General features: G+C 39.6%; 1 protein-coding gene and 1 pseudogene across 1 annotated transcript in view; both read right to left on the bottom strand.

Moving 5' to 3' along the window:
* Positions 1-19,595, bottom strand: part of ARHGEF33 (Rho guanine nucleotide exchange factor 33) — an 86,349-nt gene that overhangs the window by 46,486 nt on the left and 20,268 nt on the right. Inside the window, exons 3-6 of the mRNA XM_053587744.1 lie at positions 12,393-12,502; positions 10,981-11,030; positions 2,050-2,214; positions 365-486 (exon numbers count right to left, since the gene is read on the bottom strand). Of these exons, the coding sequence (XP_053443719.1) occupies positions 365-486; positions 2,050-2,214; positions 10,981-11,030; positions 12,393-12,417 (362 nt within the window). The 5' untranslated portion in view covers positions 12,418-12,502. The remainder of the gene's footprint in view (positions 1-364; positions 487-2,049; positions 2,215-10,980; positions 11,031-12,392; positions 12,503-19,595) is intronic.
* On the bottom strand, positions 16,163-16,257 carry LOC128585301 (uncharacterized; annotated as a pseudogene).

The following is a 19,595-nucleotide window of genomic DNA, read 5'->3' as shown; positions in this document are numbered from 1 at the left end:
GACAGTGAGGAAGGTGGTTCCCATGCCTCTACCCACACCATTCCTCATGGTTTGCCTTTGCTAATTTTTTTTTTTTTTTGAGGCAGAGTCTCACTATGTCACCCTCAGTAGAGTGCCATAGTGTCACAGTTCACAGCAACCTCCAACTCTTGGGCTTAAGCGATTCTCTTCCCTCAGCCTCCCAAGTAGCTGGTGCCCACCACAATGCCTGGCTATTTTGTTGTTGTTGTTGCATTTGTCTTTGTTGTTTAGCTGTTCAGGCCCAGTTTCGAACCCGCCAGCCTCAGTGTATGTGGCTAGCGTCGTAACCACTGCACTGCAGGCACGGAGCCTGCCTTTTCTAATTTTTTTTTAAAACACTCACTTGGCTTTAACTTTTCGAGATTCTCTTCGTTTCTCCTGTTGAAGTTGCTCGATTTTCTGTTGCATTTCTTCTTGTTTGGAAGTGATGGCCTGGATCATTGACATGGCATTGCTCAGTTCTTCCTAAAAAATAAAATTTGCTGTGTTTTAAACTGTCACACAGGATAAAAGTATAAAACATAATCTAATGTATGTAAGCTTTTAAAATTTATTTTTAATTTTTATTTTCTTAGAGACGAGATCTTACTATGTTGCCCAGGCTAATCACAGCACACTGCAGCCTCAAACTGCTGGGTTCAAGCTATTCTCCTGCCCCAGCCACCCAAGTAGCTGGGAATAGAGGTACACTGTAGAGTGTGAACTGTGAGGTGGCAAGGCCCCCATGGCTTAGGAGAACGTCCAGGGCACAAATGTCCCTCTACTGACCCTCCTGAGCAGATAACAACATATTTCCTCTGAACTGCAACTTTTAATGCAGCAGAAGAAAAACATGTTTTCCTTAAAACTTTAGCTTTTAACTTCACAGTTGCACTTCAAAGCAGCCACGTACATTTTCCAGCTAATCTTGTAAATATGTAGTATTGCCCATATTTTAGAGCTCACACAGTAATAATAGATTATGTTTACCTGGGAATTTATGCCTGTTTCTCTTCTCATAATTAAGTTGAAAATGTGTCTCACTTCCTTGAAAAACAACTTTGTACTGCCTGCTTAAAAATAAAGCTGTTTGGGCACTCGCACTGCACATCCCAGTCCTCCTGATCCCATCTTTGCCTCTCAGTTCCATCTCTGTCTCTCACATCTTTATCTTTCCTGTTTTATTTCCTCTTTCGTACTTTATTTCATCATTTACTGATCCCACTCTGGTTCGTTTACTTCTCACGTGGGTTCCTGAGAGAGCACACCACTGCACCTGGCTGTAAGTTATTAATACATGTTTATCTAGTGAATTAATGAGAGGTGAAAATTTTACTTCTATTGTGGCCTCTAATTTTTTTTTTTTGTAGAGACAGAGTCTCACTTTATGGCCCTCAGTAGAGTGCCATGGCCTCACCCAGCTCACAGCAACCTCCAACTCCTGGGCTTAAGCGATGCTCTTGCCTCAGCCTCCCGAGTAGCTGGGACTACAGGCGCCTGCCACAACGCTCAGCTATGTGGCCTCTAATTTTAACACGGAGCTCCAAAAAAGAAAAACATGAAATAAATATTTATGTTTTTCTTTCTTTCTTTCTTTTTTCCTTAGAAACAGGGTCTTGCTCTGTCACCCAGATGGTATAGTCATAACTCATTGCAACCTGGAATTCCTGGGCTCAAATGATCCTTCTGCTTCAGCCTCCCAAATAGCTGCTTCAGCCTCCCAAGTAGCTGGGACTACAGACCAGTAGCTACCATGCCCAGCTAATCTTTTTTTAATTTTAATTTTTAGAGACAGGGTCTTGCTATGCTGCCCAGGTTGGTCTTGAACTCTTGGCCTCAAGAAATCCTCCGTCCTTGGCCTCCCAGAGCTCTGGGATTACACATGTGAACTGCTATATCTGGCTGAAATGGATATTTTTCTATGATGACTAGAGAATAGCCCAGAGGGCAAATTATTGTATTTGGCAGCTAGGAGAAAGGGCAAATTCTCTACTGCTATTACTAAGACCAATATTCTCCTTTCAGCAAGGAAATAGAAGAGGGGACTACCTTGAAATAGTTTAATGAATTCTTCATCTCAGTAACTTTTTCTTCCATGGAACATCGGCAGCTTTTAACCTTTTCTTCCAAAGCATATTCTCCATGTTGAATTCTTGACAGTTCTTGCATTGCTTCTGTGAAACCAGTTTTGAGTTCCGAGGCTAGGGCCTGCAACTAAAACATACATGAAAAGTGAATTCGACTTGCTGTAAGTTATTACAAATGGTAATCAGCCCTTGAATGTTTCTTTTTCAGAAACCAGGCTCCTGCAAATCTACAGATCACATTTATTAGCATACTTAAGTTTGGACAACTTAAGACAGTCTTGGCCCCATTCATCTAGGGAAAAGAATGTCTTCTTTACATAGCACGTGCTGAAGCTTGATAAATGACAAGAAAGCAAGCAGTTAATTATGTTTACAAGTGCTTTTGCAGCTTCTATTTATTCTGAAACTCTGATTAATAATGAGATTTACCAGAGAGAGAAAGGAGGGAGGGGCGGGGAAAGGAAGAGCAGAGAAATGGAAGGAGGGAGTTGCGGCCTTGGTGTGTGCCACACCTTTTGGGGGCAAGACACGATTGCAAGAGGGACTTTGCCTAACACATGCAATCAGTGTAACCTGGTTTCTTGTAGCCTCTATGAATCCCTGACAATACATACATAAAAAATAAATAAATTTTTAAAAAATGAGATTTACTTGAAAAGCAACACATTCATGTGAAAGATAATCTTAATCCAGTAGCTCTTCAAATTCTGTGAAAGAAGGGATGGGTCATATTCTCTCTGGTTATTATGAGAGGCAAAGAAATTCAGTTCTTTTTTCCTTAAGAAGTTAACGAAGTTTAACGGAGTTCTCTGAAAGGGAAGGAGTTTTTTGGGCTTCGTTTTTTGTTGTTTTTATGCTCTTGAATGACCTGGGAAAGGAGGTAATAGCATTTCGGTGACAGTGGGTTTAATCCATAAGGAAGGCATAGAAGCAGTATGTGGTAGGATATGGAAGGAGCTCAGCACGTTGGTGACGGTGATGCCAATCGTCTTCAGCAAACCTGGTCATATAGGAGTGCACACAGTAGACTTCCACTGTCAAGTTCAGCACCTTGAAAGAGGTGTCCATTTTGGAGTCAGGTGGGATACAAATCCTAGCTCTCCCTACAGGTGCTTAGGCAAGTTGGTTAACATTGTAACAGTTCCCTCATTTATAAAATAGCTATAATAACATCTATTTCACAGGGCTATCTTGAGAATTAAATGGGTGAGTGTAGGTAAGCTGCATACCAAGTGCATACTCAGTACACAGGGGTTCAAGAAACTTTAATTCTTCTCCCCCTGTAGGTGGCAAATCAAAAAGTTAAGCACAAACAGAAATATGAATAAAATGGAGCACTTCTAAAGTTCAACTTTATTTATTGAACAAATGAAAAAAGCATTTTTGACACAGTTAAGATAATAACAATAAGATAATAATTACTTTCTTGATATTTATGATCTTACATTCTGCTAAGTACAGGAGCTCTTAACTCAATAACTCTCTTTAAAACAGAACCATTTGGAAGGTTTATTCTGTAATTAGAAACATCCACTAAGTACTTTTTTTTTTTTTTTTTGAGACAGAGTCTCACTCTGTTGCCCCACGTTTGAGTGCCGTGGCATTAGTCTAGCTCATGGCAACCTCAAACCCATGGGTTCAAATGATCCTCCTGTCACCTAGGACTGCAGATGCCCACCACAATGTCCAGATAATTTTTCTATTTTTAGTAGAGATAAGGCCTTATTCTTGCTTAGGCTGGTCTTGAACTCCTGAGCTCAAGGAATCCTCCTGCCTCAGCCTCCCAGAGTGCTAGGATTATAGGTGTGAGCCACCACATCTGGCCAGATCAACTACTTTCCGATCTGGTAATTTTCATTTTGTAAATTTATCCTCTGTGAACAAAATAAACTAAATTCATGACTATATATGATGTCAAAGCAAAATATATGTGAGATTTTAAATTGAAGGAAAGAAACCTGACATTCCAATGCCCTGACATTCTTTTAGGTTTCCTGCTTGGATTAAAAAAAGGGAACCACTATCCAACAGAAATAGGTTTCATTATCACTGCTCCCCCAGCAGACGCATGGAGTTTTGCCCAGAAGCCAAAGGTAATAGCAGAATCCTAGAGAAAAGACCTTTCCTCACCTGCACAGCCCTGACTCTCAAAGAATGAAAAACCATTGAATTTTTTCTCCAACAGCCAGGTTATATAGGGACTCTGGGAATTCTGAAACTTTTTTGAGCTATGTGCCCAACACTTATATTATTTTGAGCCCCTTGAGTACCTGACACTTAAACAACACCACCACTTTGCAAGCAGCTTTGCACTGGCCAGCCAGGGAGGAGAGGCCATTGTGAGTGCAATCACACGCCTGAAACAACTTGCCATTTTTAAGGTGCTCAGGGCTCTTTCTATCTTTAGCCACTACAGCCTGGCTTTCCAATACCAACCTGACCTATCCCTTGTGAATGAAAACTACTCTGAAGACAAGGTCTTAACACTTTTTCTTCTTTCTCTCTTCAGCTTTCTCATTTGACAGCCCGCAGCCCACCCTATGGGTTATAAATGGGTGTCTACCTTATTCTCCAGCGAGTTGAACACATTCCTCCTCATCTCGTTGATTTTTTCATGTAGCTGATCTAGAGAGGTTATGATCCCTCCATCCTGCCGCTGGAGGCGGGCTCCCACTGGAGGTAGGTTCAGGGAAGACTTGTGCTTCGAAGCCTAGGGCACCACAGAGGGTATCTTAGGCTCAAAGAATAGGGGAGAGGAGTCCGAATTCTTCCTATTTCCTGCTCTTAATTTCTTGATTTTCTTTCCTTTCTTGGCTTCTTAATTCTTCTTAAGATGACCTTTAATCAGTGTCCCCAATTGTTTTTCTACCAAAGATTCCCTCAAGCCTCAAACTTAACGTTCACAAATTTTAACTTGGGTTTTCCACAGACTTCCCCTGCCTTTCTGCCACATTATCGAGATCAGGAGGCTACTATGAGGCAATTTCAGGGGACTGGACATACGCCTTGGGAACCTGCAAAGTCATAAATGTTAAGGTTTGGGAAACCACCACAGGCACACCAAATTCATACAACACTGTAAGAGCAAAAGCCTAAGTGTGTGGAAGTGGATACGTGATGCCAATGTAATCACTTTCACTTCCTCCCTAGGGTCACCACAAAAGTGTCATGGTTCTTCTGTCAATTTCCATCTCCCAATTTTAGGCTTCTTTTATTAATCCCTAGAAATGCAATGATTTGATGGATTGGCGCCTGTAGCTCAGCGGCTAGGGCACCAGCTACCTACACTGGAGCTGGCAGGTTCAAACCCAGCCCAGGCCTGCCAAACAACAATGAGAACTACAACCAAAAAATAGCCGGGCCTTGTGGCAGGTGCCTGTAGTCCCAGCTACTTGAGAGGTTGAGGCAAGAGAATCACTTCAGCCCAAGAGTTGGAGGTTCCTGTGAGCTATGATGCCACGGCAGTCTACCCAGGGCGACAGCTTGAGACTCTGTCTCAAAAAGAAAAAAAAAAAAAAGAAAAAGAAGTGCAAGGATTTGAAACACAAAACGGACAGCAAGTGTTTGAATGTCAAGAGTAAATTTCCCCAATCCACTCTTGTACACTCTCTGCAGAAGTAGACCTTTAACGTCCTTCTTATGGGCCCTTCTTGAAGCTGCTGCGAAGCCTGGTGTGGGGTGGTTTATGGTACTGATCCCGCCTGCATGCACCACATGCCTAGAAGAGTTAACTTCTCTGGTGATCGAAGAACATTCCTTAATGGCAAAAAGAGACTTAGACTCAACCAGGACTTACAAATCCTAGAAAACCCTCAATGGCAGTTTTGACAATGAAACCTACTACTGTAGGACTGGTTCCCATGGTTTTTCAAATACAGGTCCTTTTGGCATGTAATTTATTTTCTAAAATTATTTTCACCACAGAGAAAAATTAAAACATAGAGAATCACTCCAGGGCAGCGCCTGTGGCTCAGTGAGTAGGGCGCTGGCCCTATACACCGAGGGTGGCGGGTTCAAACCAGACCCTGGTCAAACCGCAACAACAACAACACAAATAGAGTGTTGTGGCAGGTGCCTGTAGTCCCAGCTATTCGGGAGGCTGAGGCAAGAGAATCGCCTAAGCCCAGGAGTTGGAGGTTGCTGTGAGCTGTGATGTCACAGGACTCTACCGAGGGCGACAAAGTGAGACTCTGTCTCTTAAAAAATAATAATAATAATGATAATAATAATCACTCCAAATCCTACTACTTGGGTTTAACCACTAACATTCACATTTCCTTCTATTTTCTTCTATGCATACAAATGCAGATATTTATGTGATTGAAATCACACTGCAGATATATCTTGATTCTTTCTGTCCTTTATTCCCCCCACACCCAAGATTCTAATAAGCCCTTTTCCATAGCCTTTAACATTTTTCTAAATGTCTTTTTCTTTAGGGTCAGGGTCTCACTCTGTTGCCCATGCTGGATTGCAATGCCACCTTCATAGCCCACTGCAGCTTCCAATTCTTGGCTCAAGAGAGATGGGCCTTCTTCCCATCTCAGTCTCCCAAGTAGCTGGGATTACAGCTGCAAGCCACAGTGTCTGGCTCTAAATGACTATGGCTACATAATATTCTGTCCTAGCCGGGCACTGTGGCGGGTGCCTGTAGTCCCAGCTACTCGGGAGGCTGAGACAAGAGAATCACCTAAGCCCAAGAGCTTGAGGTTGCTGTGAGTGACAAAGTGAGACTCTGTCTCAAAAAAAAGGGCGGCGCCTGTGGCTCAGTGAGTAGGGCGCCGGCTCCATATGCCGAGGGTGGTGGGTTCAAACCCAGCCCCGGCCAAACTGCAACAAAACAATAGCCGGGCGTTGTGGTGGGCACCTGTAGTCCCAGCTACTCGGGAGGCTGAGGCAAGAGAATCAGCTAAGCCCAGGAGCTGGAGGTTGCTGTGGTAGGTTCCCCCCCCCACCAAGGGCCATAAAGTGAGACCCTGTCTCTACAAAAAAAAAAAATATTCTGTCCAATGAAGGTGCCAGAGTTTACGTTTGTTGAAAATTTACTCTTGTTGAAAATTTGTGCTATTTGAAACTTTTCAATATTAGAAGTAATGCTGTCACCTACAGGTTTTATTTAAAGTTTTGTACACACTTTAGATTATTTCCTTAAGATAAATCTGTAAATATAAAATTACTAGGAGTCAAAAATGTTAGTTAATATTTGATCCAAAGAGAAATCTACTTCCTATATTGCAGGGAGGTGATATATTCAATTCATTAATAATTATACAAAAGACATTTGACCAGAGGATTTAAAAAGTTATAATAATATGTTTATATGCATATGATATGTAATGTCATAAATTAGTGGACTTAGAAGAAAAACTTGTCTTGAATAATAAAAATATATGAAATTTAAGTAATAGAAATGAAGGAAGCTGCAGTGTTTGCATTCCTAAGGCTGCAAGTGAGCCTAAAACACAGAGTTCAAATTATGAGTGTGAATGTGGGGTTAGCACTAAATTATGTAGTTACCACATCTGTCGCCTTGATTATGGGATCCTCTTCTCATGTTAGTGGGATTACAGTTTTGAATATCCACGTATAAAATGAATCAATCAAGGGTGAAACAATAACACCTGACTCTGGAAAAGAAATCTGATTCAATGACTTTGAAAGGAGTTTGTGCAGTGGACAAAGGGTAAGAGAGAAAGGAAGTAAATTTGGGTTCAAATAAAAGGGAATAACTGAGCCCACAAACTCAATGCACAGGTGGTGCATCTATACTGATTCCCCTGATCTGATGGCAATTCTACAGAGAAATGAACTAGAGACAGTGGCGCTCATTCTCCCGTTGACTTCTATGACCTGATTTGCGTTTCTGCACCTATCACCAAAGAGGTCAATTCCATCTGAAGAGTATAGACCAGGGAAGGGATGAGGGATTGAACATTTTAACACATTTGTTATGTTTTAACTGATAATTTTCCTGAAAGTTTCTACCAATCATACTTAACAGAATTAAATATTATTTTATCATTTGCTAATTATGTAGTCAAAAGATAGTAATTCCTATTTTAATCATTGCTTCTTTGAGTTTCAACCTTTTCTTTTGTTTTTTAGTCATGTGTAATTTTATTTTGGTAAATTGTCTGTGCTCTTTCCCATCCTCTACTAGGATCTTGGAAGTTTCCATTTTTATTGCTTCTCATGGTTTGTTTATTATTAAACCTTTGACATATTTGTTTGTAAGTATCTTTCCATTTTTGGTACTTGAATTTGTCTATAATATTTTTGTGTTGAGGCTGGGCACGGTGGCTCATGCCTATAATCCTAGCACTCTGGAAGTCTAAGGAGGGTGGATTGCTTGAGCTCGCAAGTTCAAGACCAGCCTCAGCTGGAGTGAGACCCTGTGTCTAAAAATAGCTGGGTGTTGTGGGGGGGCCCCTGTAGTCCCAGATACTTGGAAGGCTGAGGCAAGAGGATTGCTTGAGCCCAAGAGTTCAAGGTTACTGTGAGCTATGACACCATAACACCCTACAGAGGCGGACAAAGTGAGACTCTGTCTCAAAAAAAATTTGTATGTGTGTGTGTGTGGTGGAAAAATTTTTAGTTGTAACATGGATGAGCCCTCAAATTCCTTTCTTTGTGATTTTTCCCCCCCCGCACGTTCACCTATTCTAACATTTTATGGTTTGATTTTTTAATGTTTAACCCTTTAATGCACTTTGGAGTTTTTTTTTGATTAGGGTTTGAAGTAAGGAGCATTTCTTTTTTTTCCAAAGAACCAGAAAATTTCCCAACACTGGCACCAAACTGAATGAGTGCATCAGACCTCTTGGCTCAAAGCAATCTACACAATTTGTATATATCCATTCACTCATTCATTCAGCTATTATTTATTGAATACATATCATATGCCAGTCCCTGTACTTTATGCTAAAAATACAATAGAGAGCCAAATGGACCAAATTCTTGCCCTCAGAGCTTACATTCTAGATGAGGAGACACACAATAAAAAAAAGAAGCGAATTGATATAAATGATGATGTTGGGTAGGGATGAGATCTATCAAGAAAATAAAATAAGGAGATAGAGAATTGCTGAAATTTCACATTTTCCTTCAGATATCCTCTGTTCTTCTTGGTATAGATTTTATTTTATTATAGTTAACTCCTCCCCACCTCCCTCTTTCCTCTTCTTTGTCTTCTTTCTTTACTTCTCTTTCTTCTTCTTCTTTTGGTTAAATGTTGCTTGGAGGAAACAGACTGAGGCTTAGGAAGTATTCTTTTAAAACAGGGATGGGGTTATAGTAGCGTCCCCAAGGTCATAGAGACCAACTTCACTTTTCCATTGCTTTGTGTGTTCCACTGTGCACAGATGTACTTGGATTTGTGATACAGTAAGAGAATGAGGCCACCCCACAGCAGCTATATTTAGCTAACATTCAGGGAGTGACCTACATAAAACCTATAATAGACTTTAAATCATACCTGAGCTTAAAGGTATCCACACGCTCATTCAACCACCTTCAGGTCACACGTGAATGGAAGGGAGGTGTGCAGGGAAAATACTGGAGGTGGTGGACCAAGAAGGTATCAAATCAATGCTGAGTGAAGACAACTCCTGCTTCCAGGCCTTTTTTCTAGTTGGGTCCTTTGCCTGAAATAACCTTCCTGGTTTCCACTTGTCAAATGATCCACTTGTCCTTAAGTACCCAATTCAAATCCTCCAGTCAATATTATTCATCCTTCCCCACCAGAATTTTGTCAATTCCTCTAGGTAATTCTTTGAACAGTTCACCTTGTATAAGCTATTTATTATATATTTTTCAAGTGTGGGCACTTAAAATTAATGAGAATATCTGTTGAATCTCCCATTAGGCCAAGCAGCAGACTTTGAACTTAATAACTGGTCATTAATGAATTGAATGAAGCTGTTTCTTCTACCCTATCTCAGAGCTGGTCTTGAGTGTAGGAGAAAAGTATGGTTTAAAAAATGTTTAATAATCCTATGCTGGCTTGCCCTAATTGGGCTCACAGCAACGATCTCTTCCATGGTATTTCTGGGAATTAGTTATTTTCACTTTACTGCCACTTTAACTCAACAAATCTAACAGCATTTCTCCTAAACTATCTGAACTATCCCTATACTTATGCTTCAGAGACCACTCTTTTTTCTTAAAATCTGAGCCAACTGTTAAGTCACTCTTTCTCCCAACCCCCACCACACACTATCTGTTCTTTCTTCTCATGTGTTCCAGATAATACTGCCTGAAATCCCTGCCCAATCTCCTTTAAATTATAAATTATGTCAGAATAAACTTCCACAATTTTTGAGAACAAAATTACTTTAAATTTACTTTAGGAAATAGAAGCTGAATAAATACTATTTAGAGAGGTGAAGCAGGCCAATATAATTCTTGTTGCAAAGATTTTTTGCAGAACTTTCATCTTCCTTGTAAATTTAATTATTCCCTTTGTTTAAAAGGAGCTTAAACTTTTCCTGTTGAGCATTTGCAATGTTAACCTCCTTTCAATTCTCAATTCTTCCTATTAAAACAGGAAGCTAGAAAACATAGACCTTCCTCTCTCCTCCTCTCTGATGGAAATGTTATTGTGCAATATAATGGCCATAGTGACAGGGGCAGCAGAGAAGAGAAGCAGGGCTGAGGTGGGGGTGTGTGATAGTTCTGCATTTTATAAACTGGATAACTTGTCTTTCTGTGGTCAGTTCTCTCAAAAGTACACCATGAGTGGTGATGCCCTTGGCCAGACTCTCACAGTCTTATTAAGAGACAAATGCATCAATGTATGTGGAAGTGCTGGGAGTGCTGAACATCTCTGTACATAAAGGATAGAGAGTCATCACCATTATGCATGGAAACATTCGAAACAAGCTACTGTCTTTACCTGGTAAATCTGCGTGGAAGGATTATTCACCGGCATGTGTTCATTCTCTCCTGTAGAGAGAAAGAGCTTGGTTCAATCAACACAACTCATGCTTTCCCTATCCTCTTCAGATACATGCAGGGAAGAGGGAAATACAAGATCCTCTGTCTGTGCCTGCATGATGAGAAACCAAGCAATGATTGAAGAGCAACAAAAATTAAGCTGTTATAGCTGGTTTTATCTATATCCACACATCCTAAAGATCAAACCTTATCTACCTGATGTACTCTTGCAGCAAAGCATGTTCTATCGCAGCAGGGATGATACTCAACCAAAGCATATGATTAGTGGTCATTAAATAGCCACAAGGGAATGCACGAGAAGGGTCTCCCTCCCATTCTTGAGGCCAGCTGAAGTTCACCTGAGGGATCAGTCCCACAGTCAGGAAGGTGGCTATTCACCAGGCATGTATTGGTCTCAGGAGGCCTGCTTGAAGTGTCCCTTACTCCTACTACCTCTGATCTTTGCCAGACTTCTGATCTGGCCAGGATCAGCTGAGGGAATCTTGCTTTCCCTGTGCGCAAGAGGGCTGATAGAAGGGAATTGCCAATGGAAAGGTTCTGTGGAGGAGGCAGGTAGAAGAAAACCGTATTGTCCATACTCAAGACTGGGAAACACAGGACAGACATGAAGGAAGTAGTAGGTTCTAAAAGCTATTTACAGAAAATAAGATTGTACATTCAGTTATGTGGATGTGTATACCATCCCCTAAGACATGCTGGGGCAGGAAACCCCTCCTTAGAGGAATCAGCCTCTGTATGTTAAGTTCACAAATAATATATAACCTCATCCCAGAATTTATATACACAGACAGCTGTCCATATAAAATCCAGATGGTTTGAGATTACCAAAGTTCCCCTCACAAGCTTGAGTAAAGATTAGCCCATTTTATAGTATGTCCCAACAGCCTGGTATAATGGCAAGAACCAGGACTTCAGAACAAAGATCAGGATCCCAGACCTAACTTTGACGCTTGGTAGTTGTAGTCCGACTACTCTGTAATTATTTCCTCCTCTGTAAATTGGAGATAATAGATGGCAAGGTTAAAAGACAAGGCATTCCTGGCCCCAGACTAGTCTAGAAGGCGTTAGACATCTCTCAGTTGGATCTGGGTCTTGGCCTTACTCAGCGTGTTGTTCTAAGGCAGTCCTAAGGCTATTGCTAAGAAAAATAACAACTCAGAACAAATTATATAAAGAGCATTTCCTATTTTCCAGGGCCAAATCTGTGTTCTTCATGGTCATTACACGACGATGGGGAAATGAGAATACTCATGTTAACATACTGTCATGTTTTGAGACAGTAGCGAAACAAGATTAAAATCTACATTCTTTGAATCCTGAGCCTTTAAGTAAGACATAGAAAAATCCGACCTGGCTTAGTTTTGGTTTTTTCCATGGTGCCTGTTGCTTCTTTCCTCCAGTCTATTCTTCAACATTGCATCGTCATTGTCATGGCTCAGGCCGCCTCCTCTTCCCCACACCTGTCGATTGAAATCAAGAGTTAAGGATAGCAGGTAGAACTGGTAAAGAAACTAGACTTACTTTGTGTGTTAACTTAAAAAAATTAAAATGAACACAGCTTGTGGTTTATGCAATTTCAGAGGAAAAAACATTAAGTTGAGTAAATAGTTTAAAGATAAATATCGTTTTGTAATAAAAATCAAATTCATTATTCAAATGTATGATTGTTTTCAAATAGGCTACATTCCTTTTTTGGATCACATCAATTAATTTGGGTTCATTAATTTTGTTAGCAGATTATGGTTTAGGGAAATTATCTCAGGAAGAAAAAACCTAAGCAAGTATGAAGGCTAATACACTGGTTTCTATTTCATGAAACAGTAAGTTCTTTAATGACCTTGTCCCTATGTTCAGCATCTGGCAGACTCCTCTGCACTCAGGAGATGCTTATTAAATGAGGCCTGGCTGTCGTGACCATTAGACATGAAGCTACAAGGTCAGAATGCCATCTAACAAACACACCGACTTGGACATTGGCCTTGTTTTTGGCTATCCAGCATTTTAACACTTTCTGACATTTACAGAATCCCCCTTCCTTACAAGGCTTTATCAGATGTCTCTACAGAGGCACTACTGAGGCTAAAAGTTCTTCTAGCCTCCGCTGTAGCTGAGGCTTGATAGACACATGACCAGGAGATAACACTCGATGCACCCACCTCAGCTGACACTGGCAATTGCAGAAAATTTTCAGATATATTTGATATTCTTTCTACTAAGAGTTGTTAAAACAAGCAGCAGTAGGTCAGGCGTGGCGGCTCACTCCTGCAATCCTAGCACTCTGGAGCCAAGGCAGGTGGATTGCTCAGGAGTAAGAGACCAGCCTGAGCAAGAGCCAGACCATCTCTACAAAAATAGAAAAACTGAGGCAAAGGGATCTCTTAAGCCCAAGAGTTGGAGGTTGCTGTGAGCTATGATGCCACATTACTCTAGCCAAGATGAGAAAATGAGACTTTATCTCAAAACGAACAAACAAAACAAAACAAAAAACAAGCAGCAGTAGCAAAGATAGTGGTGGTGACCATTACCTGGCACAGACGGGGGAAACTCCAGCTGTGTGTAGTGTTTTCCTTACCAGAACTGTTGCATTATATGATCTGGGGGCATTGTTATTGGCTACATAATCCCAAACTGGGTTCTCCAGTTTCCAGCAACTCTATGAGCTACTCAACTCCTTTCAACAAATTTCTATGCTGCTTAAATCAGCTGGGGTTGTTTTCTGTTGTTTACAATTAAGAAGCCTGATTGAAACAGTACAAATATGTTAACACTATCCAAGATTGAGAAAACACAAATTCAAATTCTGTTCATCGCTCTAGAAAAGAGAAATCTAATCTCTAGTGACAAAATGCAGATCAGCAGTTGCCTAGGACAGGAGGTGGAAGGATGACTGGGCAGAGGTCCAGGGAACATTTGAGGTTGAGAAAGGTCCTGTTGCTTTAATTGTGGTCATCATACATGGGAGCATACATTTATCAAAACTCACTGAATGTAAATTTTAATTTGGTATATTTTATTTTATGTAAATTATACCTGAAGAAAGTTGACTTAAGACTTTTCATTCACGCAGTGAGGTCCACAAAGCAAAATCATAAGTTGGCAAGGGTGGGAGGGTTACATGGATGAAGGGGCACTGAGGAACAGCTATATAGCTATAAATGAGGAATATATAGAAAGGCAATATGCTGTTGGAATTTTTTCACATATTTCATGTGAACATCAGTGATGTCAAGATAGGGCATCTTGAATCTCTTTTCATAGCTGATCAACAAAGCTTTACTAAGATGAAAACTTTCTTCTCCTCAGCAATTGTTTATCTATTTCATTTCCAATGCATTCCATAATGAATATAGTTAAATCACAGAATACTACAGCCAAAAAGGCTCTAGGAAATTATTTCATCCAACTTCTTCATTAATAGGTGAAGCAACTGAGGCCTGGAGAGGGGAAGAGAAGAGAACGGCCCAAAGCCACACAGCTTTGGAAATTAGGATACGAAGTGATTTCTGTTACAATTTGGGGGGGAAAGTCTTGAAATAGGTCAAGCCATATTTTTATGGAATTTTTATGGATAATTTATTCCTAGGGATCAAGTTATCTAATCTATAACTAAATGAAAACAAGCAAAATAATCCAATTCATGTATCATTTATAAAATGAAAAATTATACATTTTCAGAGCCAGGACATCCTCAAGTTCACATTTTATACACATGGCCACTAATTTTAAGACATAATAAAGGGGATGTGACTGATAGAAAGTTAGAAATTCTATTTTATTTAGTTAATTATAAAAGAACAATGCTCATGAATCCTATGTACTCAATTTTGATATGAGGACAATTAAGGACACAGTGGGGGTGGGGGAAGGGGAGAGCAGAGAGAAAAAGAAGGAGGGAGGGGCGGGGAAAGGAAGAGCAGAGAGAGGGAAGGAGGGAGGGGGGTGGGACCTTGGTGTGTGCCACACCTTTTGGGGGCAAGACACGATTGTAAGAGGGACTTTACCTACCAAATGCAATCAGTGTAACCTGGTTTCTTATACCCTCAATGAATCCCCAACAATAAAAAAAAAAAGAACAATGCTGCATTAGAGAAAAATTGGAAAGTATAGAGGGAAAAAACAACTATAATGCCTCTACTTAAACAACTATCACGATCAATCATTTGTTTGTATTGCCTGTCAATCTTTGTTTCCTGGAATGCTTTCCACAACTGTTAATGGAGCTTACCTAATTTTTTTTTTTTGAGACAGAGTCTCACTCTATTGCCCTGGGTAGAGTGTTGCGGCATCATGGTAGCTCACAGCAACCTCAAACTTTTCGGCTCAAGTGACCCTCTTACCTCAGCTTCTTGAGTAGCTGAGACTAGACTCCACCACCATGTCTGGCTAGTTTTTCTATTTTTAGTAGAGATGGGGTCTTGCTCTTGCACAGTCTGGTCTCAAACGCCTAAGCTTTCAGAGTGCTAGGATGACAGGTGTGAGCCACCACATCCAGACTAAAATTTTTTTTTTTTTTGTAGAGACAGAGTCTCACTTTATGGCCCTCGGTAGAGTGCCGTGGCCTCACACAGCTCACAGCAACCTCCAACTCCTGGGCTTAAGCGATTCTCTTGCCTCAGCCTCCCAAGTAGCTGGGACTACAGGCACCCACTACAACGCCCGGCTATTTTTTGGTTGCAGTTCAGCTGGGGCCAGGTTTGAACCCGCCACCCTTGGTATATGGGGCCGGCGCCTTACCGACTGAGCCACAGGAGCCGCCCCAGACTAAAATTTTATACCTATATTTTTCACCTCAAGTTGTAGCATTAACATTTTACTTTCTTTTAAAAATTGGATCATTATTATTCATGCTGTTTTTATTGTGGCAATATGAGCAGAGGATACAAAGTGTTTTTCCCCAGTCCCAACTGATGTGAACAATCTCTGGTATTCTTCTATTTCTTTCTCCACCCTTACATAATCACATATAAACATGTATACAGAATATGCATATATGAGCTAGGGCTATCATGGTAGGTTTGTACTATTCCTCTCTGCATATTACCTCTCTCACTTAACTGTGGTAATCTCTCCAAGTTAATTAGTATACATCTAAGAAAGGATTCTTATTTTTTCTAAGTTTATCTCAAATGGATGATGCAACAAGGTTTGAGGTAGGTACATCTCACACTTGAATGTGAAAACCCAATCATCACGCTTAAATGAACTACACAAGAAGCTCTTAAGAAATTATTTTGAATGTCTGCACAATATTTCCTGGTACAAATGAACTGGGTTGAGCATTCCTCTTTTGATAGACACTCTCTTTGTTTTCATTATTTTGCCACTGCAAACAATGCCACAACAAGCCTCTTGGTACAAAGAGCCTGCCCATTGGTGCTTTTATTTATAGCCAGTGGGGTTCATAAACGTGGTCAGGCTGCTTTCCAAAAAGCCTATAATTATTCTCACCTTCCCCAGGAGCATTGCATGGGTACCTTTTCTCCGGCATCCCAGCCAGTAGTGGATGTTAACACTTTTTAGTTCTTGTCAGTCAGATGGGTGACAAGTGCTATTTCATAGTTACTTTTGCTGATTTCAGGTGCTATTGAGCATCTTTACATATACTTCTGGATATCTAGATTTGCTCCTCTATACATTATCTCTTCCTCTGCTTTGCCTGTTTTTCTATTGGGCCATCTGCCTTTTCCTTATCAATTAGAAAGTTTCTATAAAATAGGTATTAACTCTTTGTTATAAGCAATATTTCCCCCCATGTTATCTTTTTGTCTTTTGACTTTGTGGTCACATTTGCTACTAAAACATTTTAAAATTTATGAAGTCTAATGGATATTTTTCCTTAATTGGTTCTAGGTTTCTTGAGTTGGTTTTAAAGCTCTCTGCAACCCTAAGGTTATATATATATATATATACATATATATATATATATGTTTTCTTAAATTTTCATCCAAAGTTTTTCTAACTTTTTAAGTGTTTGATTCATCTGAAATTTGTTTTTTCATACAGGATAAGGGAATATTCAACATCCTTATATTCCAGATATATAGCCACTTGTACCTGCACTCGTTACCAAATAAGCCATCCTATTCCTTCATGGAATTGAAATACCAATTTTTGCCATATATTAAATTCCCATATAACTCAAGATCTATTATAGTCTCTCTATTCCATTCTGATCTATCTACTTATTTCTATTCCAAAATCATAGATTATAAATGCTCTTCAATATTTCAAAAATATTTGATAAAGCAAGCCATTTATTATTCTTTTTATAATTTGCTTTTCCTGACATTTATTTTTCCATATGAACAAATGAACTGTAAGATCATTTTACCTATTACAAAAAAATTAAGATTTTCATTGAAATTATATTAGATGTATATATTAATTAGATTAATTTGCAAGAACTGACATTTTCTCACATAGATTCTTGTCATCCAAGAGTAATATAGTTCTTTTCATTTGTTTGGATCTTCTTTCAGGTGGTTCAATCATATCTTATATTACATTTTTTACTCAATTTTCTTCTTATAGGCCCTGTACTGTTTTTTAAAATTTATTGTTAAGTACTTTATAGTTTTATTGCTATTATGAATGGCATTTTTCCCATTTCCATTTCTAGCTGGATTTTGTAGTGTCTATTTTTTGTATATTTATTTTGTATTCAGCCCCTATACCAAATTCCTTTATAAATTATGGAAAAATTTTAAATGAGAACTTCTTTATTTTCCAGGTTATTTTTGTCCTTATTTTTAAATATTTATAGCTGTTTTTTATTGCCCTATCTTACTGAATTTTCTGGAGCTTGGTGAATAACATTTACTATTATAATAATGATGACCGTGGACATCATTATTCATTTTCTGATTTCAATGTTAGAGCCATACCAAATGATATTTTTCTGTACTTTGTAAATGTACTACATCGGCTGGGTCTGCGCAATTTCAGAACTGGTACTTTTATTACTCCCTGTTTTCTCCAAGTAGTTTAACAATTGTTATATTTAATTACTGAAAAACAGTTGCTTGAGGAAACTTGTCATTGTTTTCTTTCCCTCCCCCAGTTATTATTAGGATAATTTTCTCATTTTCACTATAATAAAGAAATATTATTATAGGAATATAGCCTCCTTTTTTTCATATTTAGGACATTTTTTTCTTAGGCTAAGTTTCCAGAAGGTAATTTCTAGATTGAAGAGTATGATCATATAAATGAGTAATATCTGTTGAAATCTAAGTTTTAGTCCAGGAGCAGTGGCTCATGCCTATAATCCTAACACTCTCGGAGGCCAAGGCAGGTGGATTGCCTGAATTCACAGGCTGGAAACCAGCTTGAGCAAGAGTGTAACCTTGTCTCTAAAAATAGCCGGGCATTGTGGCAGGCACCTATAGTCCTAGCTACTCAGGAGGCTGAGGCAAGAGAATCGTGGGAACTCAAGAGTTTGAGGTTGCTGTGAGCTATGACACCACAGCACTCTACTGAGGGTGACAAAGTGAGACTCCATCAAAAAGAAAGAGAGAGAAAAGAATATTTTAAAAGTGAAAATAACAAAGATTGCACAGAAAATAATGTAACTTACTCTTAAAAAGGCCTTATTATCATTATGCAACTGCCTTTAATAAGAGAGATCTTTTTGTACTGGGAATCCCTCAGTCTGAGTCCAGTAATTCTTTACTCTGCCCTTGCTAGCCCTTTACCTGCCTTTGCTGCCTACCTTAGATTAAATATTAATAGCCAACAGGTACTACCACATTCCTCTCACAAAGTTAATATGGCTTCTAGTGCCCCCTAACTTTCTTTATTTCTTTTCTTCTCTACAATTAGCCTTTAATAAAAAACCCAAAAAACCATCTAAGGCCTGGCAGATGCTTGGGAAAATACTGTTAAGTTTTTAGAAAGAGTCTGCTGGTCTTTAAATCACTCCTGATCATTATATAGAGCGATTGTTTTTAGTTCATATTTTTTAAGCTCTCAGGCTTTCTTGAGTATGTCTTGGGTGCAGAGAGGAAGCTCTGGAGATGGTGGTGTTTTGGGCTCTCCTGCTCCTTCCCTTCAACCAGACTCTCTCTGTCTTTGTCTGATTTATACTTCACATACTATGGCTATATTGCCCTTTTCCTCTTCTACTTCTTTTTTTTTTATTGTTTCAGGTTAATTTTGAGGTACAAAGAATTAGGTTACAAATGTTTGCATTTGTTAGGTAGAGTCCCTCTTATAATTATGTTCCACCCCTAAGAGATGTGCCATACACCCTAACATTGTGACCATTACGTGGGAGCATGCCCATTACCCTCCCTCCACATCACCCTGTTCATTCCCCCACCCCACACCTTGAACTGATTTGCATTTTTCTCTTATATGGGTGTGTATTAGATCATCTATTGGCTTCATATTAGCATTGAATATACTGGATTCTTCTTTTTTTGTAGAGACAGAGTCTCACTTTATGGCCCTCAGTAGAGTGCCATGGCATGACACAGCTCACAGCAACCTCCAACTCCTGGGCTTAAGCGATTCTCCTGCCTCAGCCTCCCAAGCAGCCGGAACCACAGGCGC

Source organism: Nycticebus coucang, chromosome 4 (genome assembly GCF_027406575.1).
Source record: "Nycticebus coucang isolate mNycCou1 chromosome 4, mNycCou1.pri, whole genome shotgun sequence".
NCBI lineage: Eukaryota > Metazoa > Chordata > Mammalia > Primates > Lorisidae > Nycticebus > Nycticebus coucang.
This window is presented reverse-complemented; position numbering and strand designations above follow the sequence as displayed.